This window comes from Rhea pennata, chromosome 19 (genome assembly GCF_028389875.1).
Source record: "Rhea pennata isolate bPtePen1 chromosome 19, bPtePen1.pri, whole genome shotgun sequence".
NCBI lineage: Eukaryota > Metazoa > Chordata > Aves > Rheiformes > Rheidae > Rhea > Rhea pennata.
The window spans coordinates 12,652,943-12,677,401 of NC_084681.1; the positions used below are offsets into that span (position 1 = coordinate 12,652,943).

The 24,459-nt window shown below is 41.9% G+C and overlaps 1 protein-coding gene across 1 annotated transcript in view; it reads right to left on the reverse strand.

Moving 5' to 3' along the window:
- The window catches only part of LOC134149035 (protoheme IX farnesyltransferase, mitochondrial), a 99,618-nt gene that overhangs the window by 26,671 nt on the left and 48,488 nt on the right, over positions 1–24,459 (reverse strand). The window contains exon 5 of the mRNA XM_062591794.1: positions 5,920–5,990. Coding sequence (XP_062447778.1) covers positions 5,920–5,990 — 71 coding nt within the window. The remainder of the gene's footprint in view (positions 1–5,919; positions 5,991–24,459) is intronic.

Here is a 24,459-nt window from a genome sequence, read left to right on the forward strand (position 1 = left end):
AGAGATATAGTTAGAGCTATATAATTTCCTGCTAATACACATTCTGAGCTGAGGATAATGTGCAGCATCACCATTTTTTGGCAAATCCCACAAAATGGCTCTTAATACCTTAGACCCATTTAATCAACATCTTATGCAGAGAGTGAATAGATAATTGAAATATAAGTACTGTCATCCATACCCCCTTTGGGAAAATGACACAGCAAGCATTATATCATTCCATTAGTCCACCCTTTGATGTAGGTTTTATTCTCATTAAACTGTGTTTTAGCCTCAAGGTTTCTCCCCTCACCTCTCCATGACGTGGCCAGGCCAGAAAAAGAAAAAAAAAAGAAAAAAGAAAAAGAAAACCTGCCGTTCAAAATGCCAAGGACTACATTTTTACAAATAATTGTACAAGTCACAAATATAAAGCTCCCTTTTTAATTTCTTGTATACCAAATACAGGCAATTACAGCTTCTGGAAAACAGGGGAGGAAAAAAAAGGAAGCCCGAAGGGTGGTGGTAGGGAGAGAATGCATTTTCTTGTTTTCAAATAATAAAGGTTGCATACAAGCAGGATAAAAGCTGCTTGAAAAGGCTGTTGCGGTGGCGTCTGCTTTGAATTGTGCCCTGTTTAAACAAGAGGAAAGCCTCCCACTGCAAAAAGAAACATTTTTATCATGCAAAAGATCTCAGGGCAGTCCCTTTAAAATGAGGTATTTTCTAAACTAAATATTGGAATGTTTCCCTGCAGGGAACGAGCATCTGATCTCTTAAAAATGATTATTTGGGAAGAACGGTAGATTTATGGAGTTTTTGTTTTATTTGCCTAAACCTAAATACAACGAAATCTATCTGAAATGACCACCCAAGGGACCAGACCAGTCAGCTAAGTAGACGCTGATCTTTAAATGGGAACCAAAGTCGTATTGAAGCCCTTGGGGAGATTTTAAACTTCTGGCTTAAAACACCAGATTGGCGAAATACTGACTGCAAGTTTCAGCATAAGCTCAGGACACGGATTTCCTCGCTTACATCAGGTAACTCCATTGACTTCTGTAGACATATTCTTGATTTACATTAGTGTTAGCCAGCAAAGAATTAAGCTAATTACACCAACTTATCAACAGCAGTTACAGGAGAAGATTTTTTTAATGCACTCACTTTTTCATTTTTAAACTTGCAGTAGCTGTGAGGCTGGTACCAGCAACCATGTCTGGAGAGCTCAAATAAATACGGAAAGCCCGACACATGGCAGTTTTCTACCAGTTTTTGAATCTGCAAGTTATATTTTTTGCAATTGCTCATAAATATAAGCCAATCAGTGAGACATATTATTAGTTTAGAGTCTCTTCTGGTTTGATGCTGCAGGAGTTTGGCTTATAATTTAACCTGACCGAAGTCAACCCTTCACTCACACATGCCTACAAGTAGGAAAAGCATGACACAGTTTTCATTAATCACAGTAATAACTTACAGTGGCCATTGGAACTAGGAACTTCACATTTCATGCACATGCACTCCACGTGTTTTGCTAACCGAGGAGATTAATAGGATTCCAGGGAAAAGATTTTACAAACAACTTTAAGATTTCTTTCTTTGCAAACCTCCAAGGCATTAGCAGTGTTGTGATGACTTCTATCAAGTTAAGAGACTCAAACTTCTTAAATGCACACGGAACAGCAAGCTTGAGAGCGCATATATTCAGCATAATGAGAATGCAGTTATATTCCACAGCACATTATGCATATATTGGAGGTTTTTAAGAATAAACAGACTGTATAAAGCCCTAATGATCTCATAGTTGCCCTTGCTTTGAGCAGAAGGTTGGACTGGCGATCTCCTGAGGTCCCCTCCAACCCTAATGATCTCCTGATGCCGCACATGCAATGCTTCCTGGCCCTGCACATGGATTTGGTGCTAAACCTGCGGCAGACTGAGGGTAAGCGTGCCCAAAGACCCGGGCAGTGAGATCTGACACAGGTACTAGTGGCAAGCTGCAAAATCCCATGGGACCACAACTGAAAGGTGTCTGCATGGTTGCAAACAAGTCAGTTATTTAGAGAATGCTGTTTGATGAGCAAGATGGGAACAACTCCCCCCACCACCACCACCTTTCTTTGATGGAAAGCTATTCCTTTACAACTATTAAGTTTTTATGAGTGCTTAGCACAGCAAATCCAGGAGGGCTGTAAGTTCATAAAAACAGCCGCTTTTTACCAAGAGCGTATTTAGTTCTGCGTAGAAGGGCAGTCGAGACCGTCGCTTTCGACAATATAATGGATCGGGACACTTGTCATCCGAGAGGCTAAACTAACTCAGCTGCTACTGCTAACACCAGAGATTTATTAAAATTAATCTGCGGGAAAATTAAATCCATTACTTTAGAAAGCAGGAGATAAATCATACGCAACAGGAAACTAGGAAAGGCTGCTACCATTTCGGTCAAATCGAACGTCATGCAAGCGCATCCAAATTTCACTTGTCAACGACAAAAAAACAACTCATAGTAGGCAAACCAGTATCAGCTGCTGCTAAAATGCAAAACACAATCAACGTTCCATGAGTTTAACACTGCAACCAAAGCACGAAGAGCATTTTAAGTTGTCTGTATTTCCAAACAAGACTGGAGGGGTCAGGGGAGGGGGGAGGACGTGCGGGCAGGCTGCGATGATGGATGGCGTTTAGCGGCATGCTGCGTTTGGTTCCCCTCTTGTTATTTTTGCAACAGGATGTCTCTGATTACTCTCTGAATAGAGAATAAGGACGGTTACGTCTCATTGCTCACAAGGAAATATTTTTTTCCTCGAGTCCTACAAATTAAATAGGACATTGTAAAGCAAGCAGTCAATGAGCTATCAGGTGCTATTTGTCACAATCTAGCAATAGTGTCAAGGCACCACTGGAAGCAGTTTTGGGGCTAGCAAAAAAGGGACACCTACTCTTTTCCTACACACAGCAGCTCTGTGGAGACCTTCTGCTTCATTGCACGTATGGTTTGTCTGGTGTCAGGGCCAGACCAAAGGGTTTTACACACGGGCATACTGAGCCTCCAGACAGCTATTTCAGCCAAGAAAGTTGATCCAGTACGGACAGGACTTCACAAAGAATGCAAGAAGATTGTTTTCCCAAATCCCATCCTTCCAGAGATCTTTGCAGCACTGGCTCATGAAACTCCAAGCAGAGGGCACAAATTGAAATGCGTGGGAACAATTTCACAACAACTGTGTTTTGTAATGCGCTAATTCTGTGCATGGACCACCTAAAGCAAAGGTGCAGGCTCATCTAGGCACTGACCGGCTCTGTAATGCCACAGGCTCCTCACCGAGGGGTACAACTTTGATTCCAGCCCAAGTTCAAAGCATCAAAAAATTGTCTTCAACATGCAACAACCTCTTTGAAAAGCTCGCTGGTTGTAGGGCAGCTGCTCAGCGTGCAGAAGGTCACAAGAAAGCCATCAACTTATCTGGCAGCCACCATCCAAAATCTTTCCAAGGAGGTGCAGGAAGCCAAGACTATGGTGTTTCATGCTGCAAAGAGAATCTCAAGCTCTGAACTGAATCGTACAAAACCTGGTATGACCCTGCTCCCTACACTGTAACACACTTAGCTTTCTGTAATGAGAGACTTATGCCAAAAAAAAATCCCAAACAAACAAAAACAACAACAACAAAAGGAAAAAAGAAAAATACAGGAAATATCAATATGTTTATGGAAAATGGAAATGAAGGTGAATCTTAAATGATGCCTGTTTTGCACTGCATATTACTGGTGTTACAACACAATTAAAAAAGCATCAGAGATTTCATTATATGAAGCAGCTCAAGAGGGGAAAATGTCAAACCTCAAATGTCAAACAAATTTGGGGCAAGAACTCTGCACACACCCCAAATTTTCTGGATACTTTCCCTGAGCCAAGATACCAGCCTCTTGCGTATCATTCCTCCTTCCCTGACTAGTTGGTTTTTGACTAGTTTTTAGCATAACCACTTAAGGGTTTTAATTAATCAGCAAGGAATGAAAGAGTTCAGAAAACACCAGGGAATATGTGGCAAAATATAACAAGGTTAGATCACTTGCACTGGATTATTCTCCTCTGGCACACCGCAGAAGAAATAACCCCAGTCAAGGTCTGCATGTTCAAAAGTCTATGGGGAATTAGGCCAGCATTATTCAAGGTAAGTGACACTTTAAAGAACTCTAAATTAGCTGTTGACAGTCAGGTGGATAGATTGATGAGCGATTACCCGAGGTCCCCAACATTACCATTCTGCGGTGAAAGCAAATACGAAAGGGGGAAGAAAAAGTAAGCAAACACATTAAATATGGTTTTGCCAATTTGCAATGTGTTCAGATGACAGCAAAGTTCATTTCAGTGCTGGAAACTTATTAAAAAGTTTGCTTTCTCTAAATCAAAAGTTGTCCAAAAGTTTCCGAGTTCTATTTCGGACTCCAGAAACAGAGCAAGCAATGCTACTAGATGACAATAATAATAATAAAGCATCTCCCCAACACCTTTCTTCCTCAAAGCCTGGAGTGGAGGAAATCAAGGTTCCTTTTTCCAGTGCTAAAGAACTAAACAGGAGAGCAGAAGGGCAGCTCCCCTGAACTGCACAGTTAAAACAGACTTACTGTATGCGCAACAGATGTCCTCACGACAGCGGTCCCTAAAATATGTTTTTAAGCAAAATTCACTGAACTCAGGAATCTGTAATTAGCACCACCTCAGAGAACAAATCGGAACAAGTTTATTGAAGTGCTCTATTTACAATGAGACCGAATTTACCCCCGGGGGTTCACTTTACTATTTTGTCTCAATTTTCTTGTAATTTCATCCATCACGTTTTTTTCAGTCCTCCAAAGGTGATGGATAAAACACAGAAATAAATAAGACCAACTGTTCACAGAAGCCTAAGGGAAAACATAATTTTGTTATAAATAATCCTTGGCATGAATCGTAGAAATGCAATACTAAAATTGTTTGTTGAATCATTTATGAATTGGGCCTTCAGTTTCAGTTTGCAAATAAGTTATAGTTTTTGTTGATGTTCTTTTTCATTTTGTTTTTTTAGCTGGAAACAAGCCTTTGAGAAACTGAACTGATATATAATCTGGAAATCAGAGCAAGTGAGAGGGAGTTTTGGGGGGCTTTTTTTTCCCCCCCCTTTTTTTTGGGGGGGGGAGTTGGGGGGGGTAGGGGGTGGTGGAAATCCTATGTTAATCCTGGACAATTTCTTGAATTTACATACAGGATGATGAGAAAGTAATCGATGACAAATTTTAAAATTATGTTCTTAAGTGCCACCATTTTCCGTTTTCATTCCAGCTTTATAATAAACGCATAGAAAAGGCAAAGACAACATGATGCCTTACAAAACAGCCAAAAGAGAAGAATGATTGTCTCTTAAGTGATTTTTAACAGGACCTCTGTAGGACCATTTATAAAACTGTAAAGGAGATGAGTTCTAAATATTTTTCTTGGGAAATTAAAATGGATACATGTGATCTAATGGATAAATAGGACTAGTAGAAAGATTTACTAAATCATCTCGAATTTGCTCTGAAGATGTGAAACGCTGAAGCTTTACTGTTACAAACTAATGCAGAAGTCGAGTGGAATATAACCACTCGCTACCATGCTGGGCACGTGGATTTGTTACCCATGCAGAAACGCGGGACACGAGCTGTACTTCTGCTTTCCCGAGGAATTCAGTATTTTAGAGGACAACTGATAAGGCACACTTCTCATATAACGGTCATAAACATCACGAAATACCAGAGCACAGACAGATGCATTTCTCTGAGAGCCTTTTTTTCTATAAATTGCTCTTTTCCCTCATCTGAAGCAGAAAGAAAAAGAGAGGGAAGCCTGGAAACACATGAAAGGAATATTAAGACTCATTCCTCATTAGCCAGAGGAGGTGTACAGAGCCTTACCTGATCTGTCCTCGCACCAGTGGTCTGTTTTTCGTCCTGTTCATATTGGAATCAAAGGGAACCTCAAAGAACTGCAAGGAAAAAAAAAAGGGCGGGGGGAGAAGAATCAAAATGAAAGGCTGCCAGAAACGGTGCCATGTGCTGTCTGCATTTGCAGGTGCTTTTCTTCTCTATTTCTGAAGGTTCGGAAACACAACTAAAATGGCAAACTCCTTTTACTGAGCTTTGAGAGTCTCTGTTAATATTTTTGGCATTCCCTCAGAAAGGAAATCACCTGGAGGACAAAACTAGTTTGTCTAAGTCCCCAAAAGTTAGTAGAGCTTGATTCCATATTCTGTTCTTGACATGTTTGACACAGCTTTTATACATATGCAGTGTGTGTGTAAATGTACATTTAGCTCTGCCCCCAGTTTTATATTAATATAAACAGACCTTGCAAATGTTGTGCTTCTGGTATTCAAAAGACTATATGCTACAAATGCTATAAATTTTTTCAAGACCATCTAACTTCTGAGAACCCATAACCCACCCAAAAAATCAATCAATTCTTGTAAAATGCTACTGAAACTGCTCTGAGCATCTAGCTCTAGCAGCAGGGAATGAACACACCATATGGTCTTATTTAATGTCACAACCCAATTTGACTTTAAACACTGCCTGTGGGAAAATTTAGGCAGCACTATCGTCATGCTATGAATTCCTTTAGGCTTTTGCATTATCATTTCTTTTGCAGAATGTTCCTGGAAAAGCTGAATGCAGTTTTCCATACAGAAAACAGTAAAAACAGTTAGCTTTACATGTGCAAAATAATAATAAAAATAAAAAGCATCTAGAAAAAGCATTATGTATTTATAGAACGGGTATTTTCTATTGAAGCTATATCTGAGGTTTTGGGGCAGGATCCAAATTATAGTGAATATGTAGGAAAAGCAGCATAACAAATCATAATTTCAAGTGATCAGACTGATAATACCTTGAGTATTGTTGAACGGCAGATAAGATTTATAAGGTGCCTATATGATAAAACTTACATGATTTCAGCAAGCTAATGTATCCTCTTACACAACAGAAGACAAATTTAAGAAACATCCTGATTTAGACAGTGCCACATTGCTGGCCTCACTACCTAATGGGGCTGCCATGCCCACTGCAAGGTAAAAATGATCGCTGAAATCCATGCAAAACCCCAATATCCATGGATTTTGCTTTTAATTTATACACTGCAAAATTCCAAGTATTTCATACATTTGTCTTTTCATCCGCACAAAAATTATTGCCATGAATAAATAATGGGACTGTAATAAATCTAAACACAAGCATTTCTGTACAAGCAGCACCAGAGGAATAAAATTCATTTGGGTTCAGAGCTACACAAATGCTACGAGACTACATGGCCTTCCTAAACAGGCAACAGCCACAGTGATGCAAGTCAGATCAAGCAGAGAAGAGCAGGGGAAAAGATGAACTGCTTGAAGACAGATTTGGGGAAAGGATCCAAAAGGTTCTTTGAGGAGATGAGCAGAGACACACTCTCCCAAACACAAAACATACAGAGATGAAGAGGCAGGGCATAGGGACATCAGGAGCAGAAGCAGTATATGGTAAACCAGAAAAGATTGCTGGGACAACCATAGCCTTTGCCCGTATAACCTTTTGGGGGTTAGAGAGAGAGAAAAGCACGAGCAGCAAGTAAAGCATCCCATTAACGCATCCAAGGGGCAGCTGGAGGCCACCTAAATACACCCGAGCTAACTCAACACCATCCCCTTTGCGCGTGGCTGGGCACGTAGGGAGGCGGTCGGGAGGGTACCAGCCTTCTGCCAAGGCCCGCGCCGTTGTTGGTGTGATGACAAACCCCCTCACCCGGTAACAGAGAGCCAGCTCTGGTGCGGCCACACACCTCTGCTTACACGCCTGACGCTGACGTTCATAACCTTTCTTTAACAACTCTAACCACAGTGTAGCTACTCCCCAAGCACAGCTCCTCCGCATCTAGCACCGACTAACATCCTGCTCCAACACCCACCCACCTCCTGCGTCACCTGGCTGTGGCCCTTGTTCCTACAGCCCGAGACACAGGCAGGGACAGGCTGGCTTTCAGCAGCAGGTGCCCTGAGCAGATGAGGGTGAACGACCCGGAGATGACGCTCTGCAAGGCATCAACAAGCTGATGAGCTTTAACTAAACAGTTGGCTACAGCAACGCCTGTACAAAGGTTTCCACCTTGCAGATCTAGGGAAGGAAAGGTCTTTCACAGCCATGCAGAGATCACAGACCCCAGCCCTGCTAACTCTTACTCTGAAGTAATTAGCGTTAAACAATTTGGGAACCTCTGCTGTTGCGCCGAAGTATTGCAGGCACAGACAGCACGGACGAGACACCCCCCGGATCATCCTGCCTGACGGAGCCCACACCACCTACTATTTGCGGTGACATTTTTAACCGCGGAAGCCCACCTTGAATTACTTACTCCCGACAGTTTTATCCATTCCCAGGAATCAGGCGGTAAGAAAACCCCATGTGTTTAAGGGAGGGAGTGCACGTGCGTGCATGTCCTAAGTTTTCTCCGTTTAAACAAAACTTGCTAACGCTATGCTCTAAAAGCCACAAATTCCGCAGCGGGAATCACCTTCACATTTTGCCGTGCTTAGGAAACTGTCCAAACTTGCTAAAGGAGTAAGAGCAAGGCAGGCGTCGAGGAAAAGCGTAGACAAGACGCAGGGGGCAGCGGCGAGGGGAAGCCTGCGACGAGCTCACCGTCGCTGCCCACCAAAGCCAGGACCCTCGAAGCCGCGCTCCTTCGCCGCCGGCCAGCAGTTGCCAAACCCCTGGGAAAGGGGATGTCTCATCCCCCTCTGGTGGCTGGCCGACACAGATTAGCAGGCAATTCCCGGTTTTCTTTTCCTGCAGCTGAGTATCGGGAGTCCCGAGTTTGTCTGCGACATGTCAGCAGACCGACACGGTCCAGCATGCAGGGATTTCCGCGCTTTGCCGGGTTGCTTCACAGGCTGCAGAGTTAAACACTCAAAAAACACAGAAGCACGAGAATTAAAAATGTCAATGCAGTTTCTAATTACCAGCTCACGCACGATTTGCTACGATTTCTTGCTCGGGACCACACTGGGCGCTTCGCAGCAATCAGATGTTCTCCTCTTGGTAAACCTGCTGCAAAAAACTGCAAAAATTTCCTACCTATTTCCAGTTCCTACCCACTCTGAAAGTCTTCTGGCCTTACTAACTGTAGTGGAGAAGCCAAGTCTTCAGGCTGCTCAGCCAGTGCCCAGGGACACCTCATGGGAGCCAGAAAGGACTTCAGAAAGAGAAAGAGCTCTTTGATACGTCTCACTCTCCGTGACTGCAGTTTTCGACAGTCCCAGGCAAGGAAAGCAAAGCACGGACCGCGCGTGGGGCAGGAACCGCACGGGCAGTTCCCGTTTGGTTTTGTATCGGTACAACGCTGTCTTTTCAGCGCCGGGTGTTTTGCAGAGGCTCTTTGCAGCGTCGCGGCGAGCACCTACGCTCCGGAGAGAGCGAGCGCTCCGCTCGGGTCCGCCGCCACTGACTGCTTCCGACAGCTCAGCGTTTGCTAGCGGTTCGTTTCACTGCTACGTTTCAGAGACAATTACGTTAAATGAAGAAAGAATTTCATTTGACATCAGAGCAATAGAGCAATCCAAGGGAAAACTCTACAGAGCTGAAATCCTTTTCTTCTCCTGAAAATATTTTGTCTATTCTTTTTTTAAAAAAAGACCCGATTTTGCTTTTTTTTATGTTTGTGAAAATCTGACTGCTGTGAGTTTGCTTCCAGTTTAAATTTGTGCATGTGAGGAGATTCTCAGTCTTAAATATTAAAGGTAGTCAGTGTGCAATGGATACTGTCAAAATGATGCATAGGTTTTCAACCCAATGCATCTCAAATATAAAACAACTGAAATGAAGAACAGTTGGACACAACACCTTTGAAAGAATTGAAACTTATGCAATTGAATTTTTGGCATTACCTGGCAATACTAATCAGTGCATGAAATATTTGCATGTATTTACCACAATGTTGTTAACCCCCGAATATAATACGTATTTTGAACAGGAAACTTCTCCGCTGAGTTAAGCCGTCAAACAACGTCAGCCTCTGTATTATACAGACAGGGCTGCTAACGAAATTAAGATTACTGTATGACTGAAATCTGAACTTCTTTGCTTTTTTTTTTTAATCCAAATGACAGTCTGAATAATCTATTACTGTCAACTGTTTGCAATTAAATTACATATCTGATTGAACTGCAGTTAAGAAAAACCCCTTTATTTCCAATGCCCCAGACTCTTTCACTGCGCTGGTCGCAATTACATGTCAGCAAGATGCCATTTATCAAAACTTCTCACATTTTGTTCCCAGATGTTCAGCAAAATTCTCTCCCCACTTGAAATTATCTTCCCCTGATATTCTAGAAAAAAAATGATAGAAATGTGCATCTCAAGTATCATTCCACAGGAATGAAAGAGTGAACTCAAACATATTATCTCGTGCCAGGCCAGCACAGTACCGCCTGTTTTAGCGAACAGTAAATTCAGTAAGATGAATCCTGGATAAATAAATATTTTAGTAGGTCCCAAGAGGCTTTTTCCTCAGGAAGTCTGAAGGCATCAGTTCAGCTTGACGAGGTGGAATATTATCTTCCCTAGACATTTGGGAAGCTAGCCATCAAAAGGACAGACAGAGGGTTAAATCCACGGCATCTGAAAGCCCCGAGTGTCAGAACTTGGCCAGGGCTTTCACAAGCCCCTACCCTAAAGTGTAATCTCTATGCGCTGACATTTAAAACATGACGTTGGGGAAAAAATAAATCAGGTCAGCCAGTACTTTGTGGTTTACGTCTCTGGCAGCCTGATCAGACTCTCTGTGTAACTCTCATCTAGTTAACATACAGTAGTTATACCTTGAACATCTAACCATTCTTAGATTAACTGTCACATTACTGCTACAATCATCTTTTCTTCCCCTCAACTTCTTCGGCTCCCTTTTCTTTTTTATTGTTTCTTTGTTTCATTTCTCCCAGCTTATCCCCTGGCAATGGCAGCTAAGCGTGAGCCCATCTAAGGGATCCCGGGGTCCCAGAGTCGTTAGCTGCTGGGGAGGCAGCTCAGCTCACCCCTCCGTGCTCCCCCAGGCCGCGGGAGCATCCTTTCCCCTGAAAGGTGTGAAATCTTTCTGCCGGAGAAACTAGCCAAACAACTGCAAGGCAAGGAAAAGCATCCAAAGCTGGGAGAAGGTGACAGAGAAAGTTTCTTCCACCTCTTTTTTTTTCAAAATTGCACCTATAAAATTGAGTATACTTCATAGTACGTGTTCTTGTCCAAGAGGGTGCAGACGTAAGGCAGCTTAGAGCAACAGGGCTTAGGCAATGTATTCCCAAATAAAATAACTGCAGAAACAACATAAAGGCATTCGGAACTAAACTCCTGACAGGTTTTCCCATCAAATTTTTTGTTATGCCAATTTGGGGGAGAAAAGGGGAGCTAGAAAACGGAAGAAGCGACGCATCCCTTAAAATAAAAGCGTTGTGTGCAGCAGACACAGAAGGCAGCTTGGCATTCAGGCTTCCTCCGACACACACGTACTTTACTGCAACACACACATATTAATAATTACATATAGACTAAGCCAAGATTCCCCAAACCTCATCTTGCAGATGCATGTAGCATTATGTTATGCTGGAAATTCAGAGACTCGCATTTATGGTCCACCTGCAGTGTGGGACACCCCCTCATTCTGGCTGTATCATCACAGAGGACTTGCTTTCCAGTTAAATACAGACACCACCTATCAAGGTTTCACACGAAGCAGCCTGACTATTTGCACTTAATGGGGCCAGCACGAACGGATGGCGAGCCTTGAACACGGGCTGCGTTTGCCTCCCGTGATCATTTCCGCGGGAACGATTTTAGCTCCTGAATCGCGACAGTGCACTACCTCTGCTCCTGCCGACGTGGAAACGCAAGCAGAGCACACGCGGAGCAGCAGCGCGTCACGCGGTTTATCGGAGAGATCACCCGCGCTTACGCTAATAAGTTTTCCTCGTATCCCACTTTGGATTTAGAAGGTAACAAAGACCAGCCTGGACCGCGTCCAGGGCCAGCTCTAATCTGCGACACATGGTGGAAACAGCAGCAGGCTGAAATAGGCAACTGGTTTTCCAAGTATTGACATAACGTTTTACTCTAACGCTAAACACGTATTTACAACAGAACCAATAATCCCCTAAGTCTAAAGGCAGAACATAACCCCTGCTATTAAAAGACAATTTAATTCGGGGTGACTTGGAGATCTTCTCATTGCAAAAATGACTTCCGCAGGCCAGCAGAGCTCAGAGCGCTCTGCGGCAGCAGCCTCCTTGGAGGCAGTATCACCCCAGCCAACAACCCAAGCCACTTTTTTGGGCAAAAAAAGTTCAGCCTGATCCTCAGGAGTCAAAATTACGTGCTCTCGTGTCGCATCCCAGATCTGCAGGGTTTACAGCCTGCAAACCACTTACGGCTAAATTGCAATTAAAAAGCAGCAGATCAGGTTTCCGTGCAAGCAGGTGGGCTTAGAGTCATCCCACTTAACATTAGAGACTTAACCATGGTGCGTAAGCGAGGCGTGGTTCTGCCCTCGGCTCCCTGTGTATTTACCACTGAGAGATAACATCTGAACAGCCCCGAAGTGTCGAGGTGAGCAGAACTGCCCCATGGATGCCCTTCTTTCTCTCCAAAGTCTTAGGGCCCTGCACCAAACTCGGGAGGTGGAGACGAGCTGGAGCGCCAAGTGAGAGCCAAGCTACGGAGCTGGCTATTGGCAACAGTCAAAGCCTCTGAGCTAAAGTCTCTCACTACAGACCCAAGCAAACATTTTTAACACAACATAAATAATTCCCTCTATAACGACTCCCGACTTTGATGCTTCACTGAATGTCTGAAGCTAGGGTGAAACCAGGACACACAGGACACGCCTTGCATACGCTTGCTCTGCTTGAATAAGATGCTTTGGGGGTTTGGTCATTTCCCCTGTGCTATGGGAGCTCTGATCCTGCTGGGGTTGCTGGTCTTGGCCAAGAGCAAATAGTTAATCAGAAATTTTATTGAAATACTTAAGTGGAGACCGCAGAGGCAGGTTGGCAGAGCGGAGTTTGGATATGCGGCCAATAACCTGCACCCTCCGTCAGGAAGAGCATTCCTGTAGCTGGTCTATGGGGCTTCTCAATTGATCAAATTTGAGTACCAGCCCGTTCACAAAGTTTCTCAATTTTCTAATGTATTCAAAAGAAATTTGCCATAATGAAAACTGGAAACGCATCAGGCTACAAAGATACTTGTTCCTTCCTTGGCATGTTCTCTTCTTCTCTGTACGATCTACTAATTTCTACTCTTTGTGTTTTTGTAATTTATCTTGTATTGTGATAAAATAATACATAATCACATAAAAGTAAAAAAAGAAAAAGCATGTAATTTATGGTAAATAAGATCAAAGTCAAGATTATTATTATAGTTTTTCTTCTTGTTTCCTTTCAATCACTTTTATACGAAGACAACAAAGAATAATTAAAGTATACTACAAAGGTCTTTTTATTCAATTGTACACAGATGTGATTAAAAAAAAAAAAAAAAAGCAAAGGGAAGGATTTTCAAAAGCACTCATGGACTGATCTAACACTATTCTCACCAAAGTCAATGGCAGTTTGACTTCAATGAGAGCACGGACAGACCAATACTGAGTGATTCTGAAAATCCCACCCTAATTGTACAAACAAGAGAAGGCTTTAGAGATTGCTGGCTTGGAGATTGTATATTTGAGAATCATAAAGGGCACACAGCACCTGTTTGTCTTCAAGATATGAAAATAAAGCAAGGCAAATATTTTAAGGATTAGAAATGGCTTTTTTCTTTTTCTTTTTTCAAGGCAGTATCTGAAAACCCTCTGGCTCTGCAGTTCTCAGGCTAGCTATAGATCTGCTTTAATATTTTCCATTTCAAAGAAGATTCCAATTAAAAATGAGATTGATGCAAGCCTGAACAATGTTACTTACCAATAGAAAAGAGTAGCTAAACCCAAACTTGTCATGTCCCAGAAAACTGGAGAAAGACCTTGTAGGTAAAGCAGCTGCTGTGAGTTGAGTTCTCTTTTGTTTTTGTTTAAAAGCTCCCACTAAAACCACATTCTTCATATTATCCAGCGTTTAGAATCCCATTGCTATGCAGTGAAGAGAGGAAGAGGTTATTACTTAAAAAAGGTTGAGATCTGTCACTTCAGAAAGATATCTGAAGGATTGAGAATGGAAAAATTCAGTTTTCCATTAACCCTTCACCTGTCCTGTGAGATTAACAACGTGCAGCGCAGGCTCAGCTTTTACACATTCAAGAAAGGACGTTTTACTTTCTCCCTGACTGCTTATAACCACAGGACTTGCTAAGGATTCTCAGTGACATCCACCACCAAAAAATCTAAGACATACTTCCAAAAGGGCAAAATAAAGTACTCGGGTAGCCTGATCCAAAACATGTTTGCTAGACGGACTACCAAAACAAGTACAGGCATTAAACTCTTGCAGTGTGATGCATCACCGCTTTGGTCACACCATATCCTCTAGTGACAGCAGAAATGCCAGCACACGGAGTTTCAGAAGCGCATGACTACGTTAACACTTAAGAGTGTCGAAGTGACACATCACCACCACAAAGTCCTCCTTACCACTGCTCCGTCTTTGAGGCCTGCTGTGATGATGAAGGATCAACGCCAACGCAAGCGGGACAGATGCGTCCTGAAAGTCAAAGCCAGTAACTCCTGATGACAGGTCATCGAGGTGCCCGGGTAAAAATAACGAGCTTGGGTATCAGTCCACATTGCAATAAGCAGGGCATTAAGGAAGTTAGGGAAAGACAATTAAGGACTACATTTGGTCTTTAGCTGCATGAGTAACTTGAAAGAAATAATGGGGCATTTGTACAAAACGATGTACTTCTACATGCAAAATTTCTCTCATATTTCTCTTAAAAAGAATGTCCAGCACCAGCACTCCCAGAAATGAAAACTCTTCCATTTCACTGCTCTAAAAGCACAAGATGTCTGAGACCTGAAACGGGGGAAATCCTGTTAAGCTGATTCAGTAAGTATGAGACAGGCTCCCAGGGAAACACCAGAAAGCCCAGCTCTTCCCACAGCAAAATACACTGTGTTAAGAAGATGTTGTAACTAAAGTAACAACTGAAAACCACATCGTCCTTTTTAAACTGTTTAATCTTGAAAAGGGCTGACACCAGGAGCCACCTAAGCAGCATATTCCTGTGGCCTTAGAGAGCTCAGCTGCAGCTCCCTGTGAAATGTAAATCTGGTGGGACAGACAGACTCTTACCTGATGTAAACCACCTCGGAGAAGTCACAAGAGCTTTCACGGGAAGAAATTTCACTCTCTGGCCAGCTCCCAAAGACTTCTCATAATACGACATATTTACCACTGAGATCTTTACAATTAGTACACAACGAAGGTGTCCACAAGCAAATGCTCCATGCTTCAGGTCTTCTTCCAGGACCCACATGGCACTCTGGCTCGACCACCTACTCATTTGGGCTCCTTGAACCACAAGGAGCAACTTCCAGCACTGCAGAACCCATCGCACCAAACGGCTTGCCAATCTCTCACTTTGGACGTGGACTTCGCCACCGTTGCACTCTTCCTCTTCACCTTGAGATGCAAAGTGCTGCAACACATTTCATGGGGCAGGGGTGCACTCAGATTAGGTAAACACCTCGTCCCCTTCCCTGCTGCTGACGTAAGTAACTGCAGCCACAGAAAGACCTGATCTGGCCGAAAAAAAAATCTTTTGTATTTTCTCCTGGATCTTTTCTGCCTGAATCATTATCTGCTTCACTGCATCAGCTCATCCTGCACACAAGCACCGGAGAGGGAATGGTGAAGCTGTGATTTGGCTCCTTCCATGTAAGGGACAACGCAGCTGAGCTGGTGCGCCCAGCTGGTGGGGACTGAGCAGAAACAGCAACGCAACAGCATGTCTCTCCATTTTTGGGCATAAACTGCCCTCAACATGCAGACTCCTACAAAAAAGGTAGCAAAACCGCATTCATCTATATACATTGTGGTTTCCTGAAATAATGAGGGAAATCGTAGCTTATATATACACAATTCAAACTTCCAACATTTGGACCTGGATCACCCCATAATCAGCTGCCTACGTACGCAGGATTTTAATGATGGCAGATGCAGAGGTACATGTTTTCGACTACTCAAACTATTTTATTCCAATATATTTTAGGAAAAACTATTAGAGTTGAAAAGAAAATAATACCACCTTTATGACTACCCAAATATACTCTGAATCATTTTGCAAAGCCATTTTCTCAAAGAGATTGCTTTGCATTAAATCATATTTGTCAGGAGGCCAGCATGCCATAAGTGCAATGTGTAATTTAGAAAACAAACAAAACTTCAAATAACCATCTCTTTGCTGAAGATAGGAATTGCACAAGGTCAGTCTCTGGTTTAAGTTACTCTATGTCCTAAAATACATGAGGCCAGGTCCTCTGGACACCGTGCAGCTGCTTTGAGCAGTACTGCAGATAAAATCCGATACTGAAGATGGCTTAGACAAATTCCTGTGGTGGAATAAAGTTGTCACTTGGGAACTCTTGGGGAAGGATTTCTGCTGCTGAACACAAGTGCTGGAGTTAAGGAGGAAATCTGAAGTCCACCAGGAAACACAGCTCACCACATAGCAGTTCAGAGCAGGAGGAGGCAGGAGCTTCTCAAATGCCTGACTGAGACTCAAGATCCTTATTTCTACTAACCACAGCACCCTACGCAGAGCAGCAGGCTCTCCTCCTTTCGGCTACAGACAGGTTACTTAGTTGCCCGCACGTTACCTACTAACTCAAAACACCTTTTCATTTCAGGAATTTAAAATGGATCAGTTTTGCTTAAGTTGTTGAAATCTGTGAAAAAAATAATTTGTCCTTCCATATTTGGCAAAAGAAAAATCTGCAGTTCTTTTTAGCCTAAATACCTCAAGCTCACCAACAGTTAAAAAAAAAAAAAAAGAAAAAAAAGAAAGAAAGAAAAGAAGAAAAGAAAAGGAGAGAGAGCGAGAGATCCAGTTTGGGAATGCTGTAATACAACCAGTAAAAAGTACAAGTGTAAATAAGGGTGTAAAACAGAACAAACATTTATTAGCAAGCCTCAGACAAACAGCATGGTCCTAGGACAGATATACCGCATTTAGCAGCAGCTCCAACCTCATAACATTAACAAAATTGTTCTACAAGATCTATTCTTTTAAAATATTTGAGAGTGGATTATCATTAAGGGTTCTGAGTCACATTTTTACATATGGCCTATGGAGGGAATCTACTGAACCTATAGTAGATAGTTTATGAGTTTCCCCTTTACAATAAAAATTCGTTCATTTTTTTCCTGTCGTTCAGATTTCTGGAAAAAAGGAGTAAGAAATATGTGGGGGGGGGGTCCGTGATTCAAACTAAACAGTGGCAAGAGAACATTCTCCTGGTGCTTTAGTCCACCAAGCAACTCCCGATGCCAAGAAGAGCTTAATTTCTTATATTCTGAAAAGCTTTAAATGTTGAAAGATGATATCAAAGGCACCTTTACGAGTGCAATATTGGAGCTTCATTTTGTGACACTGGTTTTACTTTTCAAAATAGCTCGGCAATAAAGCAAATGAAGTCAAATAACTATTCTGTCTGCAGAGAACTTAACAGAAAGCTATCAATTTTATAATAATATATATGTATATTTCTTATGAATTTCACAGACCACAAGAGAAAGCTGCATCTCTGCTCTGGAATTTAATAAAATGGGTACAAAACCTCTAAAAGGTCTACAGCTAAAGCAATATGATGCAATTCTATGAACAGTGGTTTTCAACCAAAGGTCTGCAGTCTGCATGGAAAAGGTTTGTGAAAGGTGATCAAGAAAAGCAAGTTATATATGCTGTATAGGCTACATATGCGACACAAATGCGTTCTCTCCTCCTTTGGAAAATTATCGCAGCTCTGCTAATTCAAAGACATAGAAAAGTTCACAGAACTATATACAGTTTCTACTCAAGTCTGAGTGTTTCATCCAAACGAAATTAGCTTTTTTAAGGGCTCTCTCTTCACAGAGCCACGTTTTTATGCACAGTGTGTAGACTTGCCATAGACAGTAACGAGATATCTAAGATATATTTAATCAATTAGCAACTGCAGGCAAAGTCTAGTAGCCATGTTGTTCTTTTCTTAAACGTAATGCACAAACTGGGACCATTAAATGAGGTTCAGCATCATTATGCTCCTCTTAGTCAAAGGCTGGACGATGATCCTGCATACTCAGGAGTCAAGCTGTGAGGACATCTCAATCCAACGCAGAGGTCTCACCTTTCCCCCCCGCCTTCATTAAGGCTGAAAGTGAAGCACCAGTCTCGTAAAGCCTCGTTAGAAAGCACAAACATCCAAACCTGTTGTAGGGGTATCACATCATCCATCTTTCTAAAGCTGTCAAGAAATGTTTGTCATTCCAATACTGCTCGCATCTCCCAAATGCTAAGATAACATGCCCATCAATCTCAGCTGGAGTTAAAAGAGCAGTTGAAAAATAAATAGTTCTGAGTCATGTTGCTAAGAGGGATTCCACACACTATTAATTTTAGCTTGGAAACCAATTAAGACACCAAGTCAGCATTACTTCCCCCCACTTTTAAGGTATAATGACCTCCGCTTGTGTAAATTTATTTATTTTAATAACTGCGATCCTTTCAAATGCTTTAGAAGTTGAAACAACGGTAGTTTTGGTCCTGGCTTTTGGGAATAGGAAGAGTTTTTGCCAAAAGGAGGCCAAAGATATGAATGAGGTAACATGATTCTTTTTATTTTAGTGCATCATTCTTTTTTAAAAAACAAAAAAAAAAAGTGAGAGAGACACACAATAACAAAAAAAAATCTGGTCTAATAGGAATTGACAGGAAGAATAAACTGGTACTTTCCACTCAAAACCAATTAGCGCAGAACAACTTTCCTTCAAAAAGTTAACCTAAATGGAACAAAACTAAGTCAGATAACTTATATTTCCAGATTAAACTGTCCTGCATTTATTTGCTGATATTTTCAATTTTGCACTGCTGGGGCCCGGAGTAGTAAGTGAGCACCGATACGCAAACGGGGCCGGGACGCTCTTCTCCCCTTCCAGCCAGCCAGCTCTGCCTCCTGCTCGCAAGGAGCAGGAGGACCTATTAAAAAAAAAAAATCCCAAGAACTCACTGCTCACTGCCCCCTCAGAACGATGCAAGGCTACGGCCCAAATCTCAGAGTTCACGCAACAGATATCATCTGAAAATAGAAATGAACTTGCAAGATCTTTTTAATATTGACATGGAAATGCTGCTCTTGTTGGCTTTGCCTTCTGGGTGCCTCAAATGTCACATGTGTTTGCTAAGTGCTAGCCCAATATGAAGTTTTCTGAGCATCTATGGAAAAAAAAAATGGAGAAGAAAAAAAAAAAAAAAAAACCCTCTGGTCTCAATAGTCTAATTTCCCCTAGTGATACCTGAGTCTCTTGGGGAGATTATTTCAAACACTTTGCTGTCTGTAGAGGCACAGGGATCTGACAGCTTTGACTTAAATGCTGCTTCATGGAAATTTTTGCTGTTGTTTTCATTTTCCAAGAAACTAAAACCAGAAGTATTAAAAGTCTTTTTGTGATAATGGAACTTTGTTGCAGGATCTAATCTTGGATCAAAAGTTGAGCACCTTTGCCCAGGGAAGTAGGAATGCATGCGTGAGAAGAAGAAAGATAGCAAGTCCAGCATCAGGGTCCTGCTGGTTAGAACAGCTCTTCATCGTCGGCAAGTATGAATTCAAGCCAAGAAGTTAATCTGCTTCTCTCAGAGCCCATGTCAGAATACCATTTCATACCCTCACTCCACCTTAGCTAAGCACAGATATTAAATAAATAAATAAATAAGCAGCTATTGGGTACCCTCAGAAGGTCCTGATGTTCCACAGCATTCAAAGGCTGCTCCTGCCGAAACTGCAAGCTCTGGAGGACGTAGGAGCCTTCACTGCTGTATCCAGAGAGAGCAGTGGGGGCATCTGTGCAAAATGCAGGAGGCATCTGGCAATACCAGCTATAATTACAGCACACCGTTAAAGGTACTGATAAAGAGTGTAGTTGCTGATACGATCCGTAGTTCCTTCAGCAAATCAGTGATTTTGGCAAAAGCGCTTCCTCTTTCATTACGAACAATCCATACTACAACTCTGCACCAATGCTGCAAAACATCACAGCTTTTGGTGACGTTACCGTACCAGCAGAACCCAGATCCGACCAAGCCCCATCTCAGCTTGAAAGGATCAAAATTTGTTAAATGAGTATTGTGGCTTATTGGGTCTGAAGGTATGCCTGTGCAAAGGAAACCCTTCATTAAATTCACACCTTCCATTTATTCACAGACTAAATCCCTCAGCTGAAGGGCATTAAACCATTCTGCGGGCAGACCCTCAGTTACAGGAGCTGCCAAGAATGCAAGATCAAACTGGAACTAAAACAGACGCCAAAACGTTTCTATCACGAAAGAATTCTCTTGCAACATCTACTTTGGGACCAAATTTCCAACCCTTCACAGAGGAAGCGATGTGTGTATATATTTGAGAAACACTAACTTCTCAGTTCCCAAAATGAGTTTGCAACAAGAAGTTCTTATTCCAAAATAAAACAACCCATATAAGACATTGCTGAGGAACAGCAATTCTGTTTTAAAATTCACCTCCTACTAAAACACGAATGAACTTCCCTAGGTAGCCAGGTCCTTAAATGTAAACCTCTATTGAATTATGCCTCAGTTCTTGTGCAGACAAGACCCAAGATGCACTTACATGATAATCATTAAATATGAAGCAGTGAAATGAATTGCAGTGCTTAGCAATACTTCTTATGAAATAAGATTCACAGAGGAAGCATGAAATAAAACTAAAAAAGCAAGTGGTTACCAGGTCTGCATGTTGTACTGAACAAAAATGGATCGATTTGAAAACAGCCATTAAAACTTGTGAATAGATGGACAGAGGTACCTCACCAAAACTCCTACAGAAGCTAAATACTCAGCCCAGCTATTTTATGCATGCAGTAGGAGTATTAAAATCAGAATGAAATCTAATTAAAGTCATTTAAACACCAAACATTATAAAAATAATTTGCAGAATTGTGCTGTTTAATAAATAAAATTTTCTGGTTAGCTCTACAGTTTAGCACTTGTTCAAACAAAATAATGGGGTAAAAGGTTCAGGTAGAACACACAGTTTCACTATTTAGAAACAGAAAAAAAACAAGTTTACCAAGCAATCATCTGTTCACGGCTGCAGAAACGACAAGGGCAAAATATTGTGTTCCCAGGAAGAAAAGGAAAAAAAAAAAAAAAAAAAAAAAAAAACAGAACAGCACAACTGCAGTCAGTGCAGTCAGAAAAAACAATCTTTGAATGTGCCTAGTTTCCACCAAAATGCAGTAAGGCATGAAATTCCTTTAAGCAGTTTGGCTATTTCTATCCAAACACACACTCATACCGTATTTTCTATACTAAAACACAAGACAGGTTTGGAGGATTGCTCATATGGCTTATAAGCACTTCATTTACCCGCAAGCACACGCATTTACTGTGTAAATATTTATAGTTTGGCAGTTCATTCTCCGAATCTGCATGGGTTTTCTCTGTCGGGCTCAGCCAGTGATATTTCCTCTAAATTTCCGCATCTCCAGATGCTTTGCTCACACACGAGTGATGGGGAACAGTTGTGCCTATTAGCAGACAAGCTGCTGACAACTAAGCAGAGCTTCTAAAAGCTGGCAGAGAGATAATCTGGCACCAGGATCTGATAAATTAAAAGAGAAGAGGCATGGTGGCCTACCAGCACAGGAAAGACAGAAGAAAAATCTAATTCAAGCCCTGCCTTTTCCCTTCGGGTGTTTCTCATCTCAGTCTAGAGTGCTCTGGTCCAAACAAGGCAAAAAAATGGACTTATTTAACCACTCTGCTGTCCAGCACCAGTCATTTTTTAACGCAGATATCCACCTTAGGTAAAGGTATCTCTGGATCACCACCTCTTAAATGATGGAGCTCTGAGTCTCTTAAAGGAATCAACTACAAATACATTTTTATGATGTTTTTCTCGTTTGTTTAAAATACGATAAAGATGACTAGAAAAAAAAAAATCGGTTATTTTATTTTGCTGTGTTCTCCTGCCTTCCCTCCCTCTAAAAATAATCATCTTCAGTTTTACAGAAAATACTATACTGGGGGATGGAAAAGAAAAAAAAAATGAATCTGGGAGCGCCGGAGAGTTTCAAAGCAAGCTTTCACGCCTTCTCCAAAGCCCTCTGAACACTGACCGCTGGGATTCCCGTTACCCTTAAACGTCGCCATGAAAGAGTATCAGCAGAACAGGTCAAAACAAATATTCAACCAGCCAGACTGGTAACCTATTTCCATGCAAACAGCTCAGTTTTCCAACTCTTCTTGTCAGAGGTCTCTTGAGGAAGCGGATCAGCAAAAATGCCCCAGCGCTGAAGACTCGACTTCATCACCGGATAAAATAATCTACTACCCCTCAAGGCAAAGAACTAAAATACTCATCAAAAATATACATCCTCATTTACATTCCTACACTCCTCCTCAGACACTCAGTTTTGGCCACTGTCGACAGAGAGGATTTCTTCATTTTGGCCCAGAATGACTTTTCTAATGCACCTCCCTCTCCTCGCTGCTGCCCTCCCACTCACTCCTTAATTAAAGGAGGTACTAAGAGAAACCACGGCGTGAGGCAGCAGACTCTCAGCAACTAATTTAGTGCTTACTTCCAGTCTATGAACTTTTGTACAATAGATAAAAATGAAAATTATTTCAGTTTAACAATAAAGAAGAGAAAAGCACAGAGGAGACAGTCTTCCCTTTTGAAGCAATGCCAGGGAATAGAGATGGCTTAAAGAATGCAATAAATCTAAAAAAAAACCCTTTTCTACAAAGCAATACGTCAAACAGAAATGATGCTTAAGCAGAATTATCAGAGTTCAAAGACTTGCTCGAATTGCCACCATCAGCCCTGCGGTCTGGGCTGGAGCCCTGCCTTCCCCCCAGCCCCCGAGGCAAGCCGCCTCCGTGGCCAGGTCCATCCCAAGCCCTTCTCCATGAGCTACCCAAATAGGCATTTATCAGCTGAAAAAAGGGAACATACAAACACTGATTTTTAGGTAGGAGTTTCTCCCTTCATAAAAACTTTTGGTCCAGAAGCTCCTAGATTATCCCACCCTGGCCAGAAAAGTGCCAAGCAACCTTGACGTCTAGACCAAGGGAAAAGACTGGCAGGTCTGCTGCCGTGCCGACCACGCTCGACGCCTGCTAATCGTCCAGTGGATGCTTTCGTAATTAAATATCAAGCAACATGAGGCACTTCAATGTTTACATCACCCCCTGCCTATAAAACCAATATAAAAATTTTGCACTGAGAAAAGTAAAGTATTAAAAACCATCCTGTGGCTGCAAGGCCAACCCATCAAACCAGGATGAGAAATCTCAATTTTAGTGCCAACAGCATCTCTTGGGAACGCCTCTGTATCACCAAAAATTGGCAAAGCTGAATGCCAATTACATTATGCTTGTAACTAATGTAGACAAAGTGGAACGAGTAATAAAATCAACAAAAAAACAACTTTCACTTTGATTAGTGATCACAAACTAATAGGCTTCAATTACAGTTTAAAATTAGGTGGTGCTATCAGTCTCTCAGTTATGTAAGTAATAACCATTAGGCCTGCAAAGAGAAACAGCGGGGCTACCTATAAAAAAGGCTTTCTACCTGATATTTGCTAGAGTTTGAGGTTTCTAGAATTTAGTAACTGCGTTTGCTTGGGGAAAAAATGGAAAAAAAAAATTTTTTTTTTTGAATAGTGTGTATCCTGTAACAGGAGCCACAGCCTCACAAGAAAGGGCCCCAAGGGCGGATACTCCAATTGCTCAGATTTTTATAGAGTTAACAGACTTGCTGTGGTTGGATCCATCAGCTCTGTGGAGCAAAGAAAGGCTTCAGATGGTTCAATAAGCTCTAAGTAATGCAAATAGATTGTGTCTGAAATTCAGACATATTTTGCTTTGCAAAGCGCAAGATTTTTTTTTATTATTATTGTTGTCAGAAAAGTAAACAGAGAAATAAACAGTCTATTAAACATCATTCATACTTTCTTGGCAGTTTCATCAAAATACAGGGATGCAAGCCAGGCTTTGGCAGGGATTTTTCATTTTAAACAATCTCGAAGGAGCCACTGAACGGTCTCAGCGAGCAGAGCTGGCGGGGCCGAGCCCTCGCCGCTGCTCCGGCGTCCGTGCCGCACGAAAGGACTCACCGCTTCCTGAACTGCTAAAGCTTTTACGACGCCTTTCCCCTAATTTGCAGTTTAACTTTACTCCTAGCTAATTCGTACCCATTTGTTCTGCCAGCATTTGTTCATTGGTTTT